The sequence below is a fragment of the Actinia tenebrosa genome, unplaced genomic scaffold (genome assembly GCF_029948245.1).
Source record: "Actinia tenebrosa isolate PJP-AT-01 unplaced genomic scaffold, QUT_ActTen_1.0 PGA_scaffold9__36_contigs__length_13948895, whole genome shotgun sequence".
NCBI classification, from domain to species: domain Eukaryota; kingdom Metazoa; phylum Cnidaria; class Anthozoa; order Actiniaria; family Actiniidae; genus Actinia; species Actinia tenebrosa.
This window is the reverse complement of record NW_028292586.1, coordinates 1637440-1657884: the sequence shown is the minus strand read 5'-3', so window position 1 is coordinate 1657884 and position 20445 is coordinate 1637440. Positions and strand designations below refer to the sequence as shown.

The window sequence follows — 20445 nt, the reverse complement described above, 5'->3', positions numbered from 1 at the left end:
AATATGATTTCAGTTCCGAGTTTTCAAACCAATCGACATCATTTGTTTCCATGGTGATAGTTAATTAACAGTTGCTATGGTAACTAAGATGAAACTACATGAGATGAGATGGGCAATGATTGACTGGGTGCTAATTGCGTAATTTTAGAGGCTAAAGACACGTTCGTAAGTCATTTAGCAGCAGTAAGGGGGACTCGCGATCGATGTCGTATATTCACGGGTTTTACAGGCGGTTTAAGGAAGGCGCCGGCAGCGGGAATAAGCCGCGCGATAAGTCCTTACTGCTGCTGTGTTGGGAATCAAAGATAAGTGTTTATAAAAATGTACGATATATATACGATGCATGAATGTAAAAAGTTCACCAATGACTTCTGTATAATTTGCCTAAGATCCAAAGTTAACATACCTAAGCCAGAACCCTTTTGGTGTTGTGGTAAGAAAATGCAAATAGAAGACGACACGTCAGCACAGTGTTACGAGTGTGGTAAGAATATTCGTAATGCCGTACCAAATGCTACCAGAGAGCAGTATTACGCCAATGGAGGTCGTAAGAAAACGCCATATAAGAGAATAAAATACTTCAGGGACTGGATGAGTCATATCCAAGGTTTACATCCGATATATTTAGACAACGAAGTAAAGAAGAAAATCATAGACCATTTAGAAGAGCCAACCCCACAAAGTCTACGGAAAACGTTGAAAAAATTAAAGCTAGGGAAATATTACAAAGCTATTCCCTATCTTTTGTCTGAAATTACCGGTAAGTCTATTCCTGAGGTTTCTGATATGAGCAGAGCCGAGTGGATGTTTTGTCGGCTGAATAAGGATATTCCTTATTACCCCGACGTAATTTACGAAATATTTTACAAAATAGACCCCAGCCACCCCCTATTAGGATGGATTCCGAGAAGATAGTGAATCTTATGCCATAAGATGAGCGAATAGCATAAATCTTATGCCATAAGATGAGCGAATAGCATAAATCTTATGCCATAAGATGAGCGAATAGCATAAATCTTATGCCATAAGATGAGTAATTAGCATAAATCTTATGGCATAAGATTACGCGTAATTTCTAGACTGACGTTCGATATGTAAATAGAATCCCGTCACGATATTTACTGAGCAAGCTTTCTTTGAAGCTCTTCTTTTGCCTCCTGGTAGATCTTTTTGCGAGATTCCTCGGAAAGATCTTTTACGACTGTTTTTTTATTCCTTATGTCCGTCTTTAGTTTCTCGTATTTGTCTTCTTCGGCCAGAATAAGCGAGAATTCTACGTCGTCTATCTTTCTGTCACGCAAAGCCTTTGAGACAAGATCGGTAATAGTATTTACTTTAGCCCTTGACAGAGCTATTGTCGTGTCATGCTTGGATATCTTGCTTGACAACTGTTTCATAATGCCCGTAGCAACAGCAGAAATAATACCACAGGCTGCCCCAACGCCGGCCAAAGGAACTCCAACGATTATTCCCGGCCCAGTAAGCGAAGTAGCAACGCCGGAGCCCGTTAACACAACAGAAATGGATCCTGAAGTTATCGCAATCTTATGTAGCGTACTCCGGGCTCTGACGTATTTCTTCCTAACTTTTTCATAGTGTTTTGTCTGCCCTTCCAAGTAAGCCAGGATTAAGTTTGCTTTATTCAGACGAAAGTTTTCGGCGTTTAGTTCGTTAGGTGTAGTATAGGGAACATCTGGGTACAACTTAGGTGCTGATGGTATAACATCCATTATATATACTAATGTACGACGCTTTTGGGAATGATATTGAGGAGCAGCCACATCACGACAACCGGGATTACTGGAACTGGAGGGCCTTCAGGAAGATGTTTCCGCATGCAGACCCTAGTAAGTTCGAAAGGAGGCCTGATGGGATTTACTTCAACGGCTCCAGGATGTACAGCAACGAGGATTTGAAGCCTACGCTGGTCGATCAGATAGACTCTCAACTGAAGAATTCTGGTTATATCGAACATAAGCCCGTGCAAGGTTGGTCAAAGGAATTATTGCTGGGTACCGGTACTTATCCGATACCCGCAGTTTCATTTGATAAACACCCAAGCCTGGACTTAACGTTGAACATGCGGGTCTCTAACAACCATTCCTTTCCGTTAAAGGTGCGAGATATCTTCAAAAACGTGCCCATTAATCATACCACCGCTAAGGAATCTCATGAATGGTTAAGTGGTCCTAACATGCGTTATTGGCCGCAGCAACTAAACTTTGCGGTTTGGTGTGCCACTAGCGGCTGCGGTGTAAGTGCAAACTTGATGAAGAATTCAATATTCATGTTTCACTTCCACTTCACGGTTAGAAGAATACTGCATGAGATGGGCGTTACTGCATTACCGGGAGATGCTGCGTTCTATCCAAGGGATAATAAATACAGCGTGCCGGCTTATGATAGACTTTGTAAGGAGTTCGGTGTTGTAGGGAAGGATTTCCGATGCACTACCGGTGCTAACAATGGTTTGGGGCACATTTGGGCTTATTGGGGGATTGGTGGGCACGAGCTAAGCAACAGGGAAGTTCATGCGCTGCAGTTGCGATGGAACACGGGATATCATAAGGAAACTCACGACAGTAGCACCTTCTTTGAACCAAACGCTAAGACCACTAAGGAAGTTAGAGACGGGCCTCTGTTTAAAGACGAGGGCGGTAAGTATGCAGGGGCTAACCCGCTGATTATCAAAATTACCAACGACGAGCAAACAAAGCAATATCTTAATTTCATACCCCCAGAAGGTAAAGGACTAACCAAAGCCGGCCTTGCCCGTTTGAACCGCAGCATAGAAGCTTACGTGTATTCCATTTTGGGAGCTCAGGTAAATACCCGATCAAATATAATTGGGAATACGGGCGCCGCAGAAGAGACGCGAGCCGAAGCCTTGATCTTATTCGAAAGTTCGATCTTGGAGGGCGACATTAGCAAGGGCGTACAGCGTTACCAACTAGCTATACAAAATTCCAAAGCAAGGTTGGACTATGCAGTAGCCCCGGGTTGTTGGTTAATGCCTAGTAATTTATCTATTAATACTGGTTCTGTAGTAGGATACAACAACAAACTTCAACGAGCTACTAAGGATATGAAGTTTGGGGTGAACGACGTGAACTCTGACACTCTTAGGAACATTCCCCATTTCGTGGAGAAGTCAAAAAAGTCGCATGAAACGAAGCTACCCGTAGTTAAGAAACCATCAAAGAAGGCCCTGCCTGCGATACCCGAAGAATATGACCATAACTTATTAAAAGCCGGCCTAGCAGCTGCAAGCATTGGTCTGAGCTATTATATATGGCGATGAACAACCCCTACGTAGCTGGAGTAGATTGTGTCTATACGACTTACACAGGCGAGAAAAAATACACCCAGGCGTCTTGGGTTGATGTCACGGGCATGTCCGTGAATTTGAATTACTCAGGAAAGAAGTTAATCCTTTGTAGTATTTGCATTGGCACGAGCAGCCATGCCAACGTCGGCTTTAGGTTCCTGGATGACAACGGTGTACTGCAGCCTATGAGAAATAAGACAAACAACAGGGAGCCTGCGCATTTCTCCGTAGAGCCCAACCCAGCCAGCGCCGAGAATCTTTCCGTTTGGACTTTCCACATGGTCGCCGATTGCCATGGGCTAGTAAAGCTGCAGATAAGAGTAGACGATACGGGAAAGGTTACGGTAAATAGCATAGAAAATCAAAGGGATACTATCTATAACCACGCAACCATCAGCACTCTTACGGTGCTTAGTCTCTAGAAGCAAACTATGTTTGCTGAAATATATGAACCCACACGCGAAGGAAGATTGGTTTCTACATTATTTGGAGGAGAAGGACTACTTAGAACAGCATTGGCATGACACCGGGCTGTGGGTGAAGGTTGGGGGCCTGGGATTGATCATGTGTACCATTAGCATTTCGACGGGGTATTCGTGTAATGTCGGGTTTAGGATTGTCGATGAGGATAACCATCCATTACTACCCTACAGAAAAAAAGATAATAATAGGAACCCAGCTCATTTCTCGTCGGAACCCCCTCCAAGAAGCGGAGAAGACTTAACGCCGGTAACTTTTCACATGATAGCCAATTGCCAATATGCGAAGTTACAAGTTCTTCCCAACGACGTTGCCTACCTTCGGATAAATGCCGCCCCGTCAAGAGATTCCCCGACGGATGCCACTTGGAATCATAAGCCCATTAGCACCATGAGTGTGCTGCCGCTAGTTCCGCATTATCAAGGCGGCGCGAATACTATCTTTACTTATCCCCAGTCGAGGATGCCTCGGGCGCCCGACGACGATTATAAGCCGCCAGTAATACACAAGGATAAGATTAACCCTTCATCTTCTTCAGGAGTACCACTCCAATAGCGACGACCAAGATCCAAATGTTATTCCCCACAAACTTTAGCAGTTCTCCGCCGGCCCTAAGCGCCAAGGAAACAACCGAACCCAGCAGCCCAGGAAGACCGGCTGCCATCTTTTTTCCCAAGTCCGTTAGCCCACTGCCTAATTTCTTTACGCCTGCGCCTGTAGCCTTAAGTGTGGATAGGATGACTCCTACTACGCTCGAAATAGCAACCGCAAATGCCAGCGGAACACCATACTTCAAAAGGGCTCTTTTTACCTTTTCCTTGGTGGTAAGCCCTAATTCTTTCTCCAACTTCTCCTTTTCCACCCGCAATTCCGCAAGGCGTACCTCTAGATTTTCTATTTCCTTTTGAGCTGCCTCCTTTTCTTCATCAGGGCGTTCTTGATCTTCGATTACCCCCCGCTGTCGTTCTATTTCATACTCTAAGTCTTTGATGGCTTGATCTTTCTGTTGAATTTGATCTGTTTTTGCATTGATTTCAGACATTAACATTCGCCTTTCTACCAAGGAGTCAGACATTTCAGCCCGCAGGTTTTCGCTTTTTACGTCCAACGCCTGCAGGGTGAGATCAAGATCCTTTTGTAATTTATTCCTTTCACGTCGAATCTCATTCCTTTGGTCTACCAGATCCCTTATGTCTTGCTCTTTGAATTCGACCTCCCTTCTATGTGCGTCGGCAAGCCGCTGGTTTTGCTTCGTGTATTCCTCCTCCCTTTCTTCCAACGTTTCCCGCAGTGCTTCCACCGAGGCGCCTGAGTTTTTAGCTTCTTCTAAGTCCCTTTGTGCTTTATCTCTTTGGCGCAGGGTTTTATCCAACTGGTTTCTCATTTCTACCATTCTTTCGTTGCCGAACTTCTTTTCAGCATCGACAATTAGCTGTGTTTGCTTTGCGTATTCTTCCTCCCTTTCTTTTAACGTTTCTTGTAGTTCCTCGACGCGTTTTTCTAGCGCAACCTTTTCATTCAGGGTTTGCAACCTTTCTAACATGCTTCGGGTAGCATGCTGAAAGCCTTTTAATCTTAAGACGTCGCCCCTAACGTCACCATTCTCATCAAAGAGGGGTTGTGGTTTCGTCCAGCGGTCTTTGTCAGGAAATCTTAGGTCTTGAACGCTTATGAGGACTTTGTTTCCGCGTTCTGTGAGCCTTACCTCGTCAGCATCAAGGTGGGTGTAGCGCAGCTCTAGCTCCTGCTTTGCCCACTCTACGGTTTCCCGCGCGGCTGCTTCCGGCTCGCCCATGTTTTGAAGCTCTATGTGCTCACGCGGAAACGTGTACTCGCGTGCTTTGGGATGTCTTAGGGCCTTTGCAATCCTATCCCTTAGGGAATCGTCGACTTGTTGGGTGGGAAGCAGCGGTTCTTCATCACCGTCGTTAATGTCAGCCTGACCTTCCTCAGTGGTGGGATCGAAGTCGGGGTCTGTTCCTTCTACTTCCATTATATATGATAAGCTCAAAGTTAAATCCCAACGTATTACCTAAGCAGGTTGGCGGACTAAAAGCAGAACGCACCTTTCACCGGGTCACATTCACCCCCAGCAGCGCAAAGCCAGGGGAAACCCTGTACGTAGGCGTGCCCCTGCCTAACGGATAACCTAGTCTTAGTTCCTGGCACCTTGGCGTTAAGGTTCGACCTAGCGGTGCAGTCAAGCCCCACAGATGAAAGGATTATCGTTAACAACGTGGGTCGCAACATCGTTTCTAAGATGAGAATCAAGTTTGCTGGGGAATCGCTATTAGATTTGAATAGGTACGATCTGTATGCCACGTACAAAGACTTATGGTTAACAGCATTTGGCCGCGCGCAAAGGATAGAACAAGGAATTGGTAGTGTTATCCTGCGTAAGGTCCGCACACCTACGAAAACGCAACCTACTGACGGCAGCGGAGAAACCGCAGTGGCAGACGCAAAGCGAATAAAGACCGCCTATGGTAGCAAGTATGTCATACCGCTGGACTTTGAAGTAATCACGAATCACGGTGTGTATTACCCAAGACAGCTTGCCGAACTGCAGTTTGAAGTAACTTTAGCAGATGCTAATAACATCATTGGTGGGCTAAGCACTGCACTTACCACGACAACCCCATACTCTATTACTAATCTAGAATTACAGTACGAAACGGTATACAGCGAAGAGCTGGCCCGTAGCGCCGGTATGGAATATAGCGCCGGAAAGGCATTCCTTTACGACCACGTAGTGATGTATAAGACGTTTAGCTTCTTGGATAAGACGGATGAGGTTATCAACCAAAGTATTAACCTCCCCCGAAGAAGTCTCACGGGGTTGATGTTGGTGTTTGCCAAACCCTACGAGGCCGGTAAGCGCGACAGCGAGGCCTTTCACAACCCTAACATTACTAACGTAGGGGTCAACATAAACGGCGTTCCAAACAAGGTCTACTCCCAGGGAATAAAGCCTGCAGACGTGTACAGGGAGGCAATGCGCAAGTTTGGTGACCAAATTAGCCCTGAGGAATTCTTTAAGGACAAATATGCGTTATGGATTGACATGCGCACCATTAACGACGAAGACCTACATGGCCAGGGTTTACGTCTAGTAAATACGCAGGATGGTATAACATTGGAGATCAAACGCACCAAGAATGCCTCCGCGGGCGACGGCGATAAGATAAACTGCTACGTCTTCGTCGTGTCTGACGCGCAACTGAGCGTAGAAATGAATCAGCTAAAGAGCGTTGCCTATTGATCCACTCGCTCATCCTTTTGATAAAAAAATATCGTTGGTATATAATGCTTCGCGTATTCGAAAACAACGAAACCAAACTGCAATGCATAGTGCAAGGCGAAACTTTATACTTCAAAGCAAAGGAAGTGGCTTTGGCGTTGGGCTATGAGCGCCCCAGAGATGCGATTAGAGCACATGTATCTGAGAAATACCAGAAAAAATGGGTGGATCTACAAGGGGCTGCGAATCACCGCTCCTTTACTACGCAACCAAATGCCGTGTTTATATCCGAACCTGGTTTGTACGAACTGATATTTAGCTCCAAACTACCCAAAGCTGTGGAGTTTCGTGATTGGGTCTTTGAGGAAGTCCTACCCGCGCTAAGGAAAACGGGTAAATATGCAATAGAAAGGCGGTTTGGCGGCCCAAACAAGTTAGTATTCAAGATCGAAAATGAAGCCGACCTACACGCGAAGGTCGTCGACTACACACGTAGGTTTTACCCCGATTTCATCATAGCGCCGGGTCTTGGCGAACTTCAAGATTCAGACAGCAAGCGAATAACCTGCTGGCGAAAAGGCTACCAAGCCGGTCAACCCGACCTTTTAATTCTAAATGCGCATAAGAAATACCGCGGGTTGTGTATTGAGTTGAAAACCCCAAAAGGAAACGGCGTCTTATCCGCGAAGCAATCTAAGAAAATCTCACAGCTTGACGTAAATGGTTACCTAACGATGGTTAGCAACGATTACGACATTATCTGCCGTGCCCTGATGGATTACGCGGATGGTATTCGTATTCCCTGTAAGGGCTGTGTAAAGCGGTTTAAGTCCTACGCCACTTTGAAAACGCACCTAAAGATATTCCATAGGTATAATGAAGCTCAGCTTGACTCACTGGCGTGATCTTGTCCACGGTAAAGCATACGAAATAAAAAATTACGTCGTCTTCGAAGACATCGACCGTTTACGGTTAGTCCTCAAAGACTTAGAAGGCAAGGAATATTCCCTTTGGGCGCCGGATTGCGTGCGGTACGTAATTCAGGGCGAGGAATTCACCCACTTACGCAGCTATGGTAAGGTAAGTGGCCGATGGAAGTTTGACATTGAAAGAAGAGTCACTCCATCTCCTCTTTGTAGTTAAGCGCGTCTGCTAAAGTCCGCTGCGCTTTAGGATCCGCGGAGCACCAATGCCCCACAAAGGATCCTTCGGAGAATACCCTGTCGCAATGAAGGCAGGTGTATTTTTTACGCGGCCTACGAGGGGTAATGCAGTCGGCAGGTAGTTCGCAAGTAATACAGTCCATATATTGAAAGGGTGATTAGGGCGCCCCCAAAGAATGCCGTGAAGTAGGCTACCATATACTTAGGGGACTCTGCAAGGCCCCTTTAAAGGGGTCTTTATTTTTATTTATTATTATTCATTATCCTTAATAATAATAAATAAAAATAAGGATGGGATTTGAGACTCTTTGCGCAAACCCTACCTTACTATTAAAGGCCCCAAGAAATGCTATTTCAAAAGTGTCTCAGAATGTTAACAATAAGGTTAAATCTTTGTTAAGTATGTGTGGAAACTATTTCAAAGAGTGTCTCAGAATGTTAACAATAAGGTTAAATCTTTGTTAAGTATGTGTGGAAACTATTTCAAAGAGTGTCTCAGAATGTTAACAATAAGGTTAAATCTTTGTTAAGACACCCCGGAAACTATTTCAAAGAGTGTCTCAGAATGTTAACAATAAGGTTAAATCTTTGTTAAGACACCCCGGAAACTATTTCAAAAGTGTCTTAGAATGTTAACAATAAGGTTAAATCTTTGTTAAGACAGTTGAAGATATGTTCCTCTTCTCTAACACAACCACAACGATCGCACTCCTGCCTCCAATACTCCCTTTTAGTCCACGGAACGCCTTCGGCGCGTTCAAAAGAGGGGAAAGTACGGACTATCTTCTTATGGTAATCTATGCGATTCCTTAAGTAATCCTCTTTATGCGGGCAGCGACACATCAAATCCGCACATTGGTAGCAATCCACGCCTTCCAAGTCATACGCCCCAAAGAGAAACCTATAATTCACTTCATGCGTTCTCCGGTGCGTCTGTAAACGTTGACGACTACTAAGTATCTTATTACAGAAACTACACTGTCTGGTTCGATTACAGACGCCCCTTTTCAGATGCTGCTGCATTTCGAAGGGGTTGTGGAATTCCTTATTACAGTCCTTACAAAGCCCACAAATGCGTTTATCCTGATGTTGTTGCATCTTTTGAACGGTGCTGAATTCCTTACCGCAATCCTTACAAGCGCGGCTAAGGGGTTTCTTTGTACAAACGCCGCGACGAACGTGGTATTGAAGTCTTTGTTTGGTGCTGAACACCTTCTTACACAACAAGCAGTCCATATATACTTAACAGTATCTTAGCCTCCATTTAACATCCTTAACAAAGATTTAACCTAAACGTCAACATTCTGAGACACTCTTTGAAATAGTTTTCAGGCATCCTTAACAAAGATTTAACCTTATCGTAAACATTCTAAGACACTTTTTAAATAGTTTCCAGGCATCCTTAACAAAGATTTAACCTAAACGTCAACATTCTACAGGGGATATCGCATGAAGTCCTTAACGGACTCCTTAGCCCACGTTGCCATCGTCACCAGCGCACCAAACCTTTCCGCGCGCTTCAGGCCGCACATTTCATCGCACAATTCCTGCACGCGCTCTTTTAACCGATCGATCTCCTCCCTTTGCATTTCTATGGTGTCTCTTTTATCTTTTGCGTCGCCGGCAATCCTTCTTACTGCGTCCACTGGCTCCATATATATCAGGGAACAAGTTCCCTTCGAGAAAAGGCAACTAGTGAAAATCCCTGTGATTTTCTAAAATATAATGAACCCAGATCACATGCCCTGTAACGCTCTAATAGTAGGACCCACCGGCTGCGGAAAGACCCAATTCGTGGTAGAGCAGCTATTAGGACCCTTTAGATACCGCTTCGACTACATCGTGCTGCTTTGCCCCACCTACGTGAATAACCGCACCTGGACGGGCATAGGAGTGAAAGACGACGACTTCTTTGTGGACATACTGGATCCTAACGAGTTATCCAGCCATCTTAAGTTCTGGCACAAACAATTCCCTAAAGATACGCAAACCTTGCTCATACTGGATGACATCGCCTGCGGGGACGACGTAAAAAAGCGCACCTCCGAATTAGTGAAGCTCGCCTTCAGCGGTAGACACGACAATATCAGCGTTTGGTTGCTTTCCCAGCAGCTTACCAGTGTCTCTAAACCCTTCAGGGAAAACATAGGCTCTCTCGTAGTATTTTATACTCCAAGTAAGTCTGACCTGGAAACCATCTTAAGCGACTACGGCGGCGAGATAAGTAAGGAACAGTTACACGAATACATGCGGCACCTAAAAACGCACCAACATTCCAAGATGATCTTCTCTTTGAGGTTTCCGTATTCCATTAACATATATGGACATTGAGCAGCTCTTAGAAGAAGTCCCCGCGCAGTTAGACGAAAGTAACCTTAAGGAACAACTTAACATCCTTGTGTCTTCGGGGAAGTGTAAAGAAATGATAGGCAAGGAACTTACCCATGAGCAGGTAAATAAGTTGTCGGAAGAGGAGGTTAAGAAGTTCCATAAGAGGTACGAGGCCGCCCTTGCAAGTAAGACCACGGACGCCGTAGCAGACTCCGCCATCCGACTTGCCACCAAGCTTCTCGGACTTGCGCTGCCCATAGACGACGTGGAGCAACTGCGGAAGGACATAAGCGAGGACTATGTCATCGCCCAAGAACTTAAGATAACCTGCGGGTGGTTGTCTTTGAAGTGCGGTAAGTTAATGGCAGTCGCCTCTGCGGCTTTGCACGTAGCTCAGCATGTCGACTTGAAGGAGGTACTAGGTTCCTTTGGAACATCTTGGAAGGACTTCAAGAAGGATAGAGAAGTCGAAAAGGTCTTCCAAGCGGCACTTGCTGAGGTACCTGATCAAGTCGCCTCAAGTACTTAGTCAAGTCGTCCTTAAGTACTTAGTCAAGTCGTCCTTAAGTACTTACTTAAGTCATTCTCAAGTACTTATCAAGTCCTTCTCAAGTACTTACTCAGGTCCTATTAAGTTACTTATCAAGTCCTTCAAGTCCTTAGATATAAATGAGTGAACCAGAGTCGAAGGTAGAGCAGCCCCAAGAGGAGCAAAAGATTACCAAGGCTAAATCTCCGGGCAGAGTCGCTGCCGGTAAGAAGCTCGCGGAGATGAACAGAAAGAACAAAGCCAAAAAAGAGGAAAAGGTGGAGGAAAAAGAAGAGGAATCCTTTATTAATCCTGGGTACGTCATCGGCGCGTTAGGAGTTGCTATAGCAGCAGGCAGCCTCTACTTACAATGGCGGGCTACGAAAAAGGTAGAACCGCCAACATATCACGCGCCCGTGCACGCACCTGTGGAACCAGCTGTTAGAAAAAGTAAGATCCCTGAAATGGAATAATAACCTTCTCGCTCTGTAATATAATGTCGACCGCGTTATTGAAAACTGTTGAAGAAGCAGCTATTATTACTTCCATCGTTGCGGGTATTGGTTGGGTAGGTAAGAAAGTGCTCAAAGAAGACTTTACTGAAGACCCAAGCAAGAGCTTCGCTAATTTTGCTAAAATGACCGCTGCCGTGGGCGGGGCTATCATGGCAAAGAATTACCTACGGAAGGAAAAGTACCTACCTACGACGTAACTCGTGAAAATCCCTGTGATTTTCTAATATATAATGGCTAGCGTGGTCGCAGGTGGAGTTATTGCAGCTTTAGCATTCACTGGAGCTAATTATGGCGGTCAATATTTGGATAGATTAGTTAGAGGTGATCGCAGCGGAGATTTGGCCGCTGAGAGGAAGAGACACGACTTAGCGCTGGAGAAATATCAAAGGGACGTGGCAGCTTGGAATGAAAAAAGACAAGCTTACAGGGATTGGTTGGATAAGAACTACCAAGACAAGATGCAGGCGGATAAGAACTTTGAAAATACAGACTACGCCTTTAAACTTTATGCGCAAGCACACCCCGCGGCATTAACGGGGTTGAGAAAGCCTCAGTTTAAGAATTACTATCAGCCTTCTAAGAAACAAAAAGATAGTGAGTTGGTCTTCATAGGAGTTGCAGGGCTGGCGGGAGGCGTAGCTTTGGCGTATCTGCTCTAACGAAGGAAACTGTGTTTCCTGAAATATATGATCGTCTTTTTGGAAAGCGGCAAGAATGACTTTACCACTTACTTGAATCCCCCCATCAAAGCCCATAAGGTTCGGTTGGTTAGTTGCTCTTTGTACAATTCTTGGTATAATTTAGTCAATGCCTTGGTCACTGAGCATAAAGGCGGCGGCAATTATCAAGGCGTATTGCTGCCCGATGGGCATTACACACCAATCACCCTTGCTAAGGAATTAGCAAAACACGGTTATACTCTCACCACAGGATTGCCGCACGAAATGACCCTCAAACATAATATGTCAAATTATTCAATGACTTTTGGAAAGTCTGACCCATTGGGATCTTTATTATGTGCCTCAGGCAAGACAATTACCGACACAGCCATACCTGTGAAATGGAAAGTCGCATCCTCTTATGAAGTCTATTGCGACTTGGTCCATAGTTACAACAATGGAGAAAAGTCTTCTCTTATGTCCAAGTTTCTGCCCAAAGGTAATCCATTTGACCCAGTAGAATACACTCCCATTTCTTTGAGCTATGACTTGTCTAATTTGGTAGAAAGCATAAACATCACCATTAAAGTGGACGGAGAGACGGTGGATTTCAACGGGCGAAAGATCAATCTCGTCCTGGAATTCATATAATGGGCCGCGTAGAGGACAAACTCAAAAGGATTTACTATGGGCCTGAAGGCTATTGGAAAGGAGCGTCGGCCATCAAGAAACTCGCGACCGCGGCCAGGGTATCAGAAGAAACGGCTAAGAACTGGCTAAGAAAACAAACCCTCTGGCAGGTTTATCTTCCCGTGCCCAAGTACATTCCCAGGCCCAGCTTCACCGTAAATACCCCCAATGAAGTTCATCAGGCGGATTTGCTTTTCTTGCCGCACGACAAGGTGAGAAAAAAGACCTATAGGTACGCTTTGACCGTAGTTGATATCGCAAGCAGATATAAGGACGCCGAACCCATAACCAGCAAGGATTCTGGGGAAGTCGCAGAAGCCCTAGGTAGGATTTATAAGCGCGTCTTGAAATGGCCTAAGCTGCTGCAAGTGGATGCGGGGACAGAGTTCATGGGCGTGGTTACTAAGACCCTGAAAGACCACGACACTAAAATTAGGAGAGCCGAAGCAGAGTACCACAGGGGTCAGAGCATCGTCGAAAGATTTAATAAGACCCTGGCCGAGCGTCTCTTTGGGTACCAGTATTGGAAAGAGCTGGAAGATCCCTCCAAACGCAACAGGGAATGGACTCAGAGGCTCCCCCAGGTCGTCGCGGCTTTGAACAACGAGGCGGCCAGGGCTACGGGAATAAAACCCAAGGATGCCATAAAAAAGAAACACGTGGAACACAAGTCCTACGTCAGAAGTTCAAGGGCGGTCGGACTGAAGGAAAAAAAGCTCCCCCGCGACATAGAGGTCAGATACCTCTATCAGCCGGGGGAACTCGAAGGTGGCAGTAAGAGAGCCACGGATCCTAACTGGTCTTTGGAAACGTATGAGATTTCAAAGTCCGTCACCAAGGAAGGGCAACCCGTGTTGTATTACCTAAATGGCCCAAGTCGCGGATTTGTCATGGAAGAGCTGCTCATAGTCCCAAAAGACTCAGAGTAGCGCAGCACCACGCGCCCGATTGCACTCTAGGCATGTCAGTCTTACGTTGCCTCTGCAATGCCCGCGTTTATTATTTATGCGATCCACGGAGAACTGCTGATCGTCATTTGGGTCAAACCTCCATAGTAGAGGTATGTTACATTTGGCACACCTTGCCCCTTTCTTATAGACGTCGTCCACGCATAGGTCGAACGTCATATTTTTTTCTTCGTCGTGCCGCTTGTAGCGAAGGAGTTTCTTGGCAATATTCTCTTTGGCTACGTCTTCTGGGGTCTTATCGTAGCGCAATTGCGGACCCCAGGCTCTCTTCAACTGTTTGGCATACTCCACGCGGCTTACGGCGGTGTAGATAAGGTTGCTCCAACACAGCCGCTGGTCTATGATCCATAAGGTTTCTTTTATGGTAAGCCCTTGCGCGCTGTGGACTGTCATGCAATAGCCCAAGCGCCAGTCTGGATGGGAGGTTATTTTTTCCACCTTTTCTATGGGTACCCAGGCTTTGTCATGCGTTACTGCGTTCTGCAGTTGGATGTCGGTACCAGGTACCCAGACGTCTCTTTTTTGCATGCGGGTGTCGTGGGGTTTGTAAGAAACGGGCACCAAATGCGTAGGGAAGCGCTCTTGGTGTATATTTAGCAAATCCTTTTGTATGCGAGACTGTGCTGCGCGTTTGCTGCTCAGCACCAGATCCTTTGGATGCCATGCGTAAAGGAAGTCCTCGTATTTCTTCGCTCGCACACGTTTGCGCAGTGTTTTGCATTGCTCGGCGTCACTGAGGCCCCGAAGTTCTGCTTTCAGGTTTCTTATTTGATCCTTACTGCGGTAGTCGGTGTTGATTTCTTCATGATAGTCTACCATTTCTTTTAACCATTCATGGGGCATTTCTCCGGCTATAGGAGGTGGTTGACATGGATCTCCGGCAAATACAACTTGACATTTCCCGCGAAGGAACTCTACGAATTCTTTGAGGATTTCCAAAGGTACGGTGCAAATCTCATCCCAAAGTATCACCGGAGGTATGTCGTGGATGGCTTCAGGTACCCACTTTTGACCATTCCAACGGAAGAAGCTGTGGTAGGTCTGCGCGTCGTGGCCCTGACTGCAGAGTTCTCTTTCCAAACGGTGCGTTGGAGTTAGCACCTTTATCTTAGGAAAGAGTTCTAACACACGCGTCGTCTTACCGCTACCGCCGGTACCGTAAAGGTAAGAGAAGCGTTGGTAGGAAATGGGGTCGGCAACCGAAGGTAGTGGCTCCCCGGTTGGTTCCACGCTACCGCAAAGATGTTCTCCGTGATATTCTACGCGTTCTCTCCATGCTTTTATCTCCTCATCTTTAACGCGCCATTGACCACTTTCCGCCAACTCATCTTCGGTGTAGAATTCTTGCATCTTTTCTAAGACGTGCGGTTTCACGTATAGGGAATCCGTGGCTACGCGCGGGATGTCCTCTTTGTCGAACCGCAGCAGCATCGCGAGAAGGTTAATATGCGCATATGCTAACATACTCGCACGCAGGTGGTAATATTGCGGTCGATGGTCTTGGTAGTAACACAATGCATTCCATTTCTGTTCTTTCTGACCTTCTATGAAGTAGTCCCATTTCTCCACAGACACCATTGTTCCTTGTTCATGGGCGCGCTTAATAAGGAAGCTTAACTCTCCTTCGTCTGTTATCAGGCGTCGCTGCATATGTTTTTCTCCTTCTTTAGCGCCCTGTGTGAATTTACCTATGACCACACGCGCTGTGGGGTTATGCTCCGGTAACCACTGCGTAAAGGCGCTGTGACAAAGTATGGCTTCATGCGCTGTGTATTTTAAAAGTTTGCGCTCTTCAAAGAACTTCAATAGGGGTATGGGTATCCATTCTTTCTCCTTCAGGTGCTTCCCGTACCACGCGTAAATTATGGGATGTAAGTCTTTAGCCAACTTCCAAGACGTTAATCGTACGAATCCAGTTGCTGGGGCGTCGTAGTGACCGTCTAACGAAACGCGGAAGAATTGGGAGTCTGGATGTCCGTAACGGTCGTAATATTCCTTACAATCCCCTAGACCTTTAAAACTTGCAGGGTAACAGTGTTTCATATCCAGAGACACGTACTCGTCTTCGTCGTACTCCATGTTCCAAAGACCACCGTGACCATGCTCTACACAGGCTTTGGCTATGTCTCCGAACTCTTTTGGGGTAGGTTTCCACCCATTCCTCTTCTTGGCCGCCAAGAAGTCCAAACTACGAGAGCTGAGGACCTCGTCTGAGAAGTCCTCACCAAGGGATTCACATGCACTTTGTATGCGCAGGTGTTCCATTTCCGGCCGGTATAAAGTACCATCTTGGGTCATAAACTGACTTCCCTCCGCTTCCATTAACCATATGGAATTCTCATGAACTAATTCTGTCAATGGAGAATTCTTATAGACCTTCGTTTCCTTCTTTCTTGGGAACCGCAGTTCGCGCCAGGCGTGCCCATTGTGCTGGTAGATGACTATAGGCGCACCGCGGCCCCCATATTTGTGCGTTCCGGAGTAAATAAAGCCGTCGGTGATATCTTTCACATGGATTCGCCTCTCCAGCGCCGTTTCTAACTTCTTGATGTTATCTATCGACCCTCCGGTCCTATTAGTATCTTTTTCCCATTTCCTGATGGCTTCTCTTCTCTTTAAAGTCAGTTTACCGCCTCGAGAGGAGTCTTCAAAGAACTCTCTTACTAACTTCCCTACGCAGTTACCGGGATGTCGCATCGGTTTCAACTTCTTAACGTCTGGCGTCTTTATCTCGTACGCACCGTAAATGACTACGGTAACCGGGTAAGCAACCTCGTAGAACAGCATGTCTATTCCTACCAATGCTCCCGGGCGTGTGTTTTCGTTTAAGACAAACAGGTCCTTCTTACCAGACGCCCTGATAGGATTGCGCCCCTTTTCTATCATCCACTCGCCGTCTAAATACTTTATGAACGTTAGCTCCAACCGGTAGTTACCTTCGGGTATTAAGTTAATTATTCTTTCAGCCCTTTCTTCTGTCATCGTCTCGTCCGTATCTCCCTCCATAAATGTTGTGAAGGCAAAGTCAGCATCCAGGCGATCCAACACCTGAGTTCGCAGTCGGCGCACAGTTTTATTTCGAATGCTTGTGATGGTGTCCATCTATATGTAAAGGATATTTTAACCTCCGTTTACGGTACCCAACACAGCAGCAGTAAGGACTTATCGCGCGGCTTATTCCCGCTGCCGGCGCCTTCCTTAAACCGCCTGTAAAACCCGTGAATATACGACATCGATCGCGAGTCCCCCTTACTGCTGCTCATTTGAATTGTTGACCACTTGAGATGATTAGTGTCTCTATCAACGTTATACATACCATTTCAATTATTATGCAACCTCGCAGAAAACTAGCATTCAACCATCAGGGTTTTTGGCTTCCGCAATCAAATTTCGCATTTATTTGATTGACGGGAGCCACAAACCCAGACGTTTCTTTGGCTTTGCACGCATAATTATAAACATGGTTTTAAATCAAGATGGCCTGCCGAACTAAATCTCTCTATGACAGTACGCTTTTGTTGCATCGCGAGTGAAGCCAAATTAAAGTGATCGATCTAGTTTCGCATCAAAGCTATCCATGCAGTATTCGAGATGCGTGCGCAACGTGAATGAACATTATTTGTACGACGTTTTATGTCAACTGAAGTTCTTTGATCGTCCTTTCATTCGTTCTTCCCTGCCTTCAATTTATATTCGCTCTTTCTTCTCTATTAATTAATCGTTTTTAAGTTCATTTTTATATCCGCTTTTCTTGCTAGGGATCCAAGAGAGTTTGTTCCTTGCTAGCAGTCTCCCTCGTTGGCTATATCGAGAGAAGTTCATTTTCCGTTGTGGATCAATAGCTGTGGAGAAAAGCGCTAATTCATTCTGTTGCACTATCAAGTGAAACACAGATTTACATTTTGTTGCACCACGATAGCAAAACTAAGATCTCTCAATCTAATCGAGTCATCAGCAACTCAGACCAATATCATATTGGGAGCCCAATCAAGCATATTTGTCACGTCCAGCCGAACTGTTGATGGCTAAAAATACTGAGAAAATTATGACGCCTTTTGAAAGACCAATAGCAAGTTTTCTTTTCATTAGTACTTTGTTCATTATTGATATCCGTAATTTTGGCCACCAACAGTTAATTCGCCCAAGACCACGCAAGGCTCAGTGCAATATAATGTAAATCAGTGTGTTCACAGGTAGCCCAAGCAATAGCCTGTAGAGCAGGCGTTCTTTTGATGGGTTTCAGAGGAAGAATCGGGGCTTGGGGGTTCCTGTTTCGACCAAGGGCCCGCGAGAAAAATGGGAACTAGCAAAAAAAGGGAACGTGTTTTGCTCGGTTTCAATTTCTCGCTCGTTCTAAAGTTCCCCCAAAACCCCGGTTTTTCCCCAAACCCACAAGAACGCCTGCTTTGCAGGCTACCCAAGCAAATGTATGGGATAATTTCTTACTGGTGGTGGGGGGAAAATCCTTAAAACGGGCTAAATTCAAAAAATAACCACACAGAACGAAAGAAGTGCTATTTCTCAATGATTACGTAAGATTTCGAGGCTTTATATCACGTTTCAATGATGTTATTGAAATTTTTGAAGAATCCCCATACATTTCCTTTATATAACACGACACCACAGAAACCAAGCTTTGGCTACCTGTGGTTTGTTTCATTTCATGGTGCAATCGATCATCGCCAGGTGCACTCACTCGGGGATTCCCCTCATTATAGCATATAGGCAATTTGTACTGCGCATGCGCGCGTTAATAGAAAACAAAAGAATTTCAGCCGCCATTTTGTTTGTAATGCACAGTCTGTGGGTTTTCTGATCAACGTTCTCAGAATTTAGAGGCATTCGATGGAAGGGCTTCAAAGAGGATCAAAACTAGAGACGAAGGACTAGCACATGAGCATATCAACAAGTACATCGTCCTTTTATTTGGAGATAAATCACTCGTCAAAATGTGCCCGAAAGGGAAAAACCTCAAGACATGGTTATCTTTGTTCCTCTTGTATTTAAAATCTAACCAGTAAATTGAGGAAATCTTTCTTTAAGGTGAGAAATTATTCTTTGATGTTTTCATTTTGTTGAATTATAACTTTTAGTTGAAAGCTGATCGTCTGAAATAGGAGGCTGTTTGATGGCCAAATTTGCGTGTAAGCTAATTTTTACTCAAATTCAAAGTCAATTTACTCGAAAGTTTTACTATTCCCCCAGATGGAAATTACCTCTATTAGAATGGCCTTTCTTTTATCTTTACAGGTGTGCAATTTTTTTGTACTGAAAAATTGTGTGGCATATGGTGTTAAAGGAAATATTAAGACCATCCCAGCTACCTCAGCATATCCTCAAATCTTGGGTAATTTTCCTTGTTTAGGTTTACCAAGATCTTCAAGTTTCTGGTTGTTGAAATATCTATATAAGGTAGCTTGAACACCTCAATCTTGTTTATTGTAGTTGTTTTTTAAATTGCTTATCTTTGTCACCAAAAATACTGGCATAGTTCGTAAGACTTTTATTGCTAAAATATCATTAGAGTGAATGCTACCCCGAGTAAGAAAAAGTAAAATTTCTATTTATTTTTGCTTTTCCCCAAATTTCTATTTGTTATCATTTAAGAGCTAATAAGCTATAGAATTAACTGGGCATAGTCATTTGCCTTGAAAAATTGTGCAGGCTTTACACAGTAATTTCAAACAGCTGACCTGTCATGCCTAAATCGGCCATCTTGGCTCACTGTTGTACGCTAATGCAGTAAACTCGTGTTCTTTTCACACTCTAGAAATGACAAGGAAGGTCTAATTTGTATTAAAATCTAAAAGTAAAAACAGAAGTTATGGCCTTAAATTATTTTTTGAAGACTTTTCACTTTCACTATGTAAATAACTAATATTACACTATGTGCTATGAATGCATGGATAAGAAAGGATATATATATAAGGTACTAGATAGAGGAAGTTTAAAGTGTTACAAACCAAGGAAGAAATAAAAACTATCATAGCTCTTAGAGCTGCCCAAGGTAGATAATAATCTAGCTACTTACAGTCTGTAATAAATGGTTTCCAAAATTGTTGAAACAATTTTCAGTTGATGTGAACTTCTAGAGAAATTTGTTATAAGCTTATAATTATTAGGATTCCAACCTCTCAATGGGGCTTCAGCCATAATCTTTAGGAAGAAATTTCTTTACATACTAATTAGGAAAAGGATAATTAAACGTAATAACAATATAGTTTCTTTGTTCCTGTCTATAGGTAGAGGTGTATGATGAAAAGGTAGTCTGCTGGTCCTGAGAAGAAGGAAGGTGGATAGGAATGAATTATTTTTCAAACTATACAAGGAGTGGATGTTGTTTTGAATTGTTCCTTTCTATATTTTCATTGTAAAGACTAAATTAAAATTAAAATTTAATTAAACCGACAAGCTGCACTGTTGTATTGATGTACTGGTCCAATCCTATGACAATCACTATAGTAAATGAGGCTGCAACATACTATCATTTTTAGTCTAATATATAGATGTCCACAACTGACCAGGTCTGACCAAATTTATT

At 44.5% G+C, this 20445-nt stretch overlaps 1 protein-coding gene across 5 annotated transcripts; it reads left to right on the top strand.

Moving 5' to 3' along the window:
- The first annotated feature begins 192 nt into the window (after positions 1–192).
- Positions 193–20315, top strand: LOC116290378 (uncharacterized). Of its 5 annotated transcripts, none has more exons than XM_089025213.1 (4): positions 193–760; positions 17663–18947; positions 19270–19316; positions 20147–20315. In XM_089025213.1, the coding sequence occupies exons 1-2, from the start codon at positions 322–324 to the stop codon at positions 17788–17790; spliced, it is 567 nt and encodes a 188-aa protein (XP_088881339.1). In that variant the 5' UTR covers positions 193–321; the 3' UTR covers positions 17791–18947; positions 19270–19316; positions 20147–20315. The 5 variants fall into 5 exon arrangements, 4 of the variants coding, with proteins under 4 accessions (XP_088881339.1, XP_088881338.1, XP_088881337.1 ...); XM_089025212.1 differs by lacking the exon at positions 19270–19316 and adding an exon at positions 19155–19251; XM_089025211.1 differs by having other exon boundaries at positions 19155–19316.
- Positions 20316–20445: the final 130 nt, after the last annotated feature.

What these genes read in the sequence shown, in the direction of transcription:
- LOC116290378 (XM_089025214.1), top strand. Translation starts at nt 322, where the DNA reads ATGTACGATATATATACGATGCATGAATGTAAAAAGTTCACCAATGAC. An exon ending in TCTTTTGTCTGAAATTACCG is followed by an intron (nt 761 to 17,662) that starts GTAAGTCTATTC and finishes TTTTCTTGCTAG; the next exon opens with GGATCCAAGAGAGTTTGTTC.